Source organism: Microcebus murinus, chromosome 12 (assembly GCF_040939455.1).
Source record: "Microcebus murinus isolate Inina chromosome 12, M.murinus_Inina_mat1.0, whole genome shotgun sequence".
Taxonomy (NCBI): Eukaryota; Metazoa; Chordata; class Mammalia; order Primates; family Cheirogaleidae; genus Microcebus; species Microcebus murinus.
In genome coordinates, this window is record NC_134115.1 from 30,419,163 (window position 1) to 30,425,726 (window position 6,564).

The 6,564-nt window shown below is 40.6% G+C and overlaps 1 protein-coding gene across 2 annotated transcripts in view; it reads left to right on the forward strand.

Moving 5' to 3' along the window:
• Positions 1-6,564, forward strand: part of DMRT1 (doublesex and mab-3 related transcription factor 1) — a 108,556-nt gene that overhangs the window by 101,096 nt on the left and 896 nt on the right. For both annotated transcript variants that reach the window (XM_012737214.3, XM_012737224.3), the window contains exon 5: positions 6,329-6,564. This exon is cut by the window's right edge and continues 896 nt beyond it. In XM_012737214.3, the coding sequence (XP_012592668.2) occupies positions 6,329-6,483 (155 nt within the window). In that variant the 3' untranslated portion in view covers positions 6,484-6,564. The remainder of the gene's footprint in view (positions 1-6,328) is intronic.

The following is a 6,564-nucleotide window of genomic DNA, read 5'->3' on the forward strand; positions in this document are numbered from 1 at the left end:
CTTTTAATTAAGGAGACTGAGGCTAAAGGTATTTATTGAGGGGCCAGTGTCTGATGGCAGAGCTCGTGGTCTTTCTTTGACACTTCTCAGATGGCCATGGTTCCTGGCTGAGCGTTAGGAGCTGGGCTTGGCCCAGCCTAACGGATCCCGGCCTGGAGCAAGACTCCCCTCAGCCTTTCTACCCCATCAGTGCACTGAATGTAGTGGGAAAACGGTCTACCAGAAAGGAGCCTCCTTTTCTGACTGCTGCCCCCTCTAGCTCAAGAGAGATGAAGCAGGGTGGGGTGCAGAGGGTGTAGACAAGGGAAGCGAGGGGGGAACAAATGCTGGGAAGTGATGCTAGGGACAGGGCTCAGTTCAAACAACTTCCCGTGCTGAGATTCTGTAGTCACCAGGTCACATGTGTGGGTGACCAAATGGGGTAACTTTGCACTACTATGGCTCCATGCTTATGTCGAATGTTCTAAGTGCTCTACTCTGTCCCCATTTTATAGATAAGGAAGCTGAGGCATGAGAGAGGGATTAGGGACTTGTCCAAGGTCTTTGGGCAGCAAGAGACAGAAGGTCTGCTTCCAGAACCCACCCACTTAACAACTCTGCTTTGTTGCATTTTGACCAAGGGACTTCTGGTATCCCAGTGAGCTGCATTCTGGCAGGGCTCTAGGTACCCAGTAATTGCAGATTAGGAACTGATGAGACCCTACTTCTTTTGGGATGTTGAAGCCCATGCTGAGTACTTTGGAGAGTTCCCAACTTTGGGCAGAAAAACCACAGATTCCTCCTTCCTCCAAATACTAGTCTGAAACAACGGTTTGCTTGATCATGGGGTGATAATACTATTTTCAGTATGGTTTATAAAGCTTGTCCATAGACACCTGCTGTTTTGATTTGATTTGACACTAGCCATCTTCTCACCACTCTCAAAAAAATTTAAAAAAGCAGAGCTTATGTTAACAAAAGACCTGTTCAAGTGACGAATAGGTTGTTCTGCCTCTTGCTCCCTTCTGAGAGGGTTTAGGAAGAAATGTCAGCGAGAGGAAAGTTCCCACAACTGGTCGTAACAGTTCTGGGGCAAGGGAGCAGTCAGGAGCATGGCCACCCCTCATGGGCAAGAGTTGTTTTGGGAGGTGAGGAGTGAAGAGATGCTTGTAAGGGTGCTGAGCCCCTATCGGGGCAGGGCTGCTGCCGTGGACATGTTGATGATTCATCTTTGAGACTCAGGTGCCTGTGGTGCTCCCTCTGTGAAACAAGCAGGGAATGTGGGCCCAGCAGCTGCTATGGTGTGGTCCAGGAGGGTCTGTCACCGTTGCTGTTGCGATAGTGGGGGGTAGAAAGGAATGCTTGGCCCTGAGCTGTTCTGCATGGGTCTCAGGTGGGGTGGAAGGCTGAATGTGCCATTGTTCCATTATTATTTTGTGAATTGTGTATATATGTGTTATACATGAAATTTAGAAGGAAAGAGGTACTGTTAATGTTGTACAAATATGTACTTTGTATTCTCACTTCAACTTGTTTTTAAAGTACACTGTTTCCCAGTTGGCAAAGGTTGTGATAGTTGTGTTAAGGAGGAAGCACTGATAGTTCACCTGCTTCCACCTACAGGAACTCTCATTTACCACAGATTGGTTCCTTCTCTCTACGATACATGCAAAGGGCAGGGCTAGCCCCCTTAGAAACTGGTGTTAGATTTTCGAACTGATAATTAAGATACGGTTTAAGGACAGCATAATCCTATGCTCCTCTCCACTCAGGGGGAAAAACACATTTAATTGTTTCAAAGATTATTACTTTTTTAGTGAGTTTATAGTAAATGGGGGGAGATTACTAAAGGGCTATTTTTTCTCAGCTTGTGGTTTCTAATTACATCAGTTACAGCTCAGCCTTCCTCTTAACTAGAGTGCAGGCATGAACTGGAAAAGAATGAGCTAATCCAGGATAGATCAGGTGGAATAAAGATCTCCATTCATATCTTTACCTTTTATCCCTTGTTCTGAGTGCCAGGAATTAATGCTGTTTGAAAGTACAAACTGAACCTGCCAAGCTTCGGACAGCTAAGATAATCCTAATTATTTTAAATGTTAGTGAGAAGGGCAGTAGTCTCACTCTGGAAAAGAGTTCTATTGTAAAACATTAAATATCTGCTAAGTGGTATTGATTGAGCATGATTTTATTTCCAAACACCATGGTTATCATGAAGCGGAAGAATTTGTTGTTTAAGAAATTTTCATCAGCTTTTCATGAAACTCTTACTTAAGGCCTGCAAACTCTAGGAAACTGAAGAGGCCAGCACTTTTGTCTTTCTTTGCAGTCAGCATCTAGGCGAAGAGTTGCTAACAATTGAAGAATGTCACTTGCATTTTATTTTTAAATGATTTCTTAGTGGGGGTTTAATAGTATTTAACATATAGAGGAAGAAAAAATTGTTTTCAAGCATGAATATCCTATTTTCTCACATCACTGGAAGAGAATTATTCGTTCCAGTCCATTGACTTCCAACAGATCACTCAAGTTAAAAGTCAGGGGTCTTTGCAATGTCAAAAGATTTAGCACTTAGAGTGGTTTTTGTTTTGTTTTTCAGAGGGATTTTTCTTTTTGGCAGTATATAATATTTTTCAGAAAGAATACTGATGGTTAGATGGCATCACCAAAATCATCTTAAAGTGGTTTTTTTTTTCCCTCCTGCATTGGTAAGAATGATTATGAGTGAGGTTTTTGTTTGTTTTTAAATAATAATGAAAGAAAGGCCCTATAGCTGCTGTAGACAAATAGGCTTGAGAGAAAACAGATACTAGACTTGCTGGTTCAAACAAGGGTCAGCATTGGAGATTTACCCACCTTTCATTATAACCCGAAAAAAGATCAGATGGGGAAGTTTTCCTTTTTTTCTTTTCCTTACTTTTCAGTCTCTGCTTGGTCTCTAGAAGTCATTTCTTCCATTTCTGTAAGTGCTGGAAGGCGATCAATGATTATAGGGTAGCATAATCCTTAATTGTTTATTGCCTGTGAATGCTTCCTGCCCCCCTCCCCCCAGCACAAGAGCAGCGCGCTGTGCGTCCTCACTGATGCAAATAGTGGTGTGTTGAGCATCTCAGGGCCAATTATTCTTTCTTTCTTTGGGGTTATTCCCAAGAGTGGAATTACCAGGTCAGAGGGGCCGAACAGTTTTATGGTTCTTATTACATGTCACTAGATTGCTGTCCAGAAAGATTGAACCAATTTCTAGTGCTACCAATACTATCAGTTCCCCAACAGTACCACAACACTATAAGAGTTAGCATTTTTACAAAATGATTAAGAGAAACCTTTGAAGTTGAAATTAGCCTTGTGCAGGGCACCTTAGAATCAACTTAGAAAGCAAAAAGGATCATTTTGATTTTTGAATTTTGGTATAAAATAATTTGCAATGGTCAATTATTATTCTTCCTCCCCCCCAAAAAAAAATGTTTAAGGAAGCTGCATTAAAATGGAGATGGAACCTTGAGGGGGCTATTTAAGGATGGTAGTAAAATAGATTTTGGACATTAGTCACTAAGAAAACAAATCTTTTTATGTACTTGGAACTTTTATGAGGTGCTATACAAAATGAGTTAAACAGATATTGTCCCTAACTTCAACAGCCTCTTACTCAAAGACAGTGCTAAGCCTTGGACAAATGTAAAAATTTTGAGTGGAGAAACACTTAAAAAAATACAGGTGTTTTTCAAAGCAGGTTGAGTTCATTTGTTTACATCTTCTCTAGAGTGCAGTCATGCGTTAAGTATGCTTCCAGCCAGTTGATAGTCAATACAGGTAACATATTCCACACTTCTTGGTAGCCCCTGGTCATAAGAATACTTTATAAGAAAATTCCTACTCTTTCCATTTTCAGTTTAGTCCCAAGTTAACTAAATGAGGAGGGGACATCTCTTAGGTCAGCAGGCAGAAGGCAGGCCCAGAGCTCAGAACTTGTTGGGAGAACACTTACCTATTCCTTTCTAGCCTCTGCTCCGTCAGCCTGACAAAGGTCAGTTATTTTGCCTCCTTCAACTCACAGAGGGATTGGGAAGGTTGGGTTCAGTGGCCTGTTCCTAAATATGATGCCTAAGGATAGGTTGGTGCAAAGGCCAGAGCATGCCAGAGAGTCACGCTAACCAGTGCTGCACTGCCCTTGACAGCTTCCTAGATAAAATGGGGAAAGGAATTCTCTCAGTGAATGGTTTGTAAGGGTAAAATACCTTATTAAAGTATGTGCATGCAGGTAGGAGTGAGTAGATGTTTATTCTCTTAGGCAAGAGAAACTTATGTTTAGAACATATAGAAACTTATGTTACTGGTTTGGGGTGGAGAGTGGGGATGGAGGTGGGCAGATTAATTTATACTGTTCAGGAAGCTCTTAGATCTCCAGCTCTGTTTAGTAACAAGATCTCAGCACAAAACCTACTACTGCCTTTGGAAAACATTTCTCTGTACATGTGTATAACAACCAGGTGTGTGTATACACAATTCATAAATCGCCTTGGATATTCAGAGAATTTTAAATCTGTATAACAATACAAATTTGGTAAGAAGCCTCTATGAACTTCAAGATAAAAGCTTCAGATTTCCTAGCTTCCCAGGGGTTTTTTTGTTACTATATTTATATATTCCATGTACATGTTTTTTGGCATCTATAAATACTAGTTAATGACACCCTTTAAATTTTTCAAAAATTTTTTATTCCTCCCTCCTTTTTTTTAAAGCTTACAAACTCCTCTCTTGCTTTTTATTTAAGTTACTAAAGACTAAACAAATACCATCAATACAAAGTAATTGGTTGTCATGAAATTGCCTAAATTGCTTTTCAAATTTATTTACTTGCTAAGTTTTCAGATCATTCCTTTCCTTATTGGATACTGAGGTAGCTTTATAAAACTGTCCATCTGTCTATCTATCCATGTGTCACTGGAGGAAGGGGACTTTCTGGAATAATTTAGTCCAGTGGAGTGGTTAAAGGTCTGCTTCTTAAATCCCAGCTCTGTTCTTTTATTTCTGTGTGGTTCCACTAGCTGCAGCAAACCTTTTCCAAACCCATAACAAGTGTAAATAGTGTTCTCTTGTAAAAAGGTCTCTTTTCAGCATGGTAATATACCTTATTAAATTCCAAACATAATAAGTATTGATGGCAAACACATCAGGACCCAGTACAGCTTCTACTATGATTTAGTTCTCTACAAATGACTTCAGCACTCAGCTCCCAATGCATTTTGCTAATTACATCATAGATTTCCCTATTGATGAACACAAGCTGAATTAACACAGGAGCACTAATGTACCCTTTCACCATTATTGTTGTACAAGAAGCCGTGGCAGATGCTGGCAGTTAGTTACACAAACATTAGTATTAACGATTGGCCATTTGGAATTGGTGACAAACTACTGCCCGGCAGAATCCTGAGGCTGAAACCAATCAGGAAGTTAATGAGGAGAGAAATTACCACTGCAGCTTCCCCTTAATTACATTCACACTAGGCAGGAAGGGAGTTCTGGGGGTGGATCTAAACTTGGCTAAGGTTAAGAAGGTCAGAGACCCTTTTGCTTAAATTTTGTATCTACTGTGGCTTGTAAGGTTGCAAAAATTGTTTAACACATTATTACTTTTGCATCCTTTGTATTTAATGTAGATTTTCCAGTGAAGTTTTATATTAATAGATTTGCTTTCAAAAACTTTACCTGACTTATATTTTAGTGTGGTATAATTCCATGTTTTTACTATTTGTGTTTTTAAAAAATTCCCTCGCTTACTGCTGTAATGTATGCTGACACCCCCTTCCTTTCGTGTTTGTCCTTTCATAGCCAAGAGAAATAATAGGAAAGTTGATATGCTATCCAACTTCACCTGCTGTATCTTGAAAACAGAAAAAAAAAAAAAAAAAAAAAACCCAAAACTAAGGTTACCTGTCAAATGGTGGAAATAGATGGGTGGAGTCTTGCCTAGGGGTAATTTGTCGGAGAAATCACTTGACAAGTTGCTTTAGCATCCTTTACATAAAGGGGAGGGAGTCAGTGAAGAGTGGAAATAGTTTTCCCAAAGAGGGTGGAGCAAACTTTGTTTTGTTTTTTTAATGAACATTAAACTGGAACTCTGCTGCCTTGCTTTCCCCTTTAGTTATATAAATATACTATGCAGAATACTTTTTTTATTCTAAAGAAGCTGGGGGGGGTGGTTAATGAGTGTCTTTAAAAACACTTTCAACTCAATAGAAATGGTGAGTGCCACTTTCTTTGTTGGAACCTAATTGAATCCTGAGCGTAGAAAGACTAGCCACTTTTAACGTTCTCTTCTCCCTTTCTCTTCCCCCCTACTTCCCAGTATTCTCGCCTCCCAGCAGTCAAGATTCTGGCTTGGTTTCCCTCTCGAGCAGCTCTCCCATTAGCAACGAGAGCACAAAGGGAGTGCTCGAATGCGAGCCTGCGTCGGAGCCCAGCAGCTTCACGGTCACTCCCGTCATCGAGGAGGACGAGTGAGCGGCGCCCGCCGCCGAGGGCGGTTCTCTTGGAATAGGGCTTATTCCATTTTCCGCGGGGTTTGTTAATATTCTGAGTTGA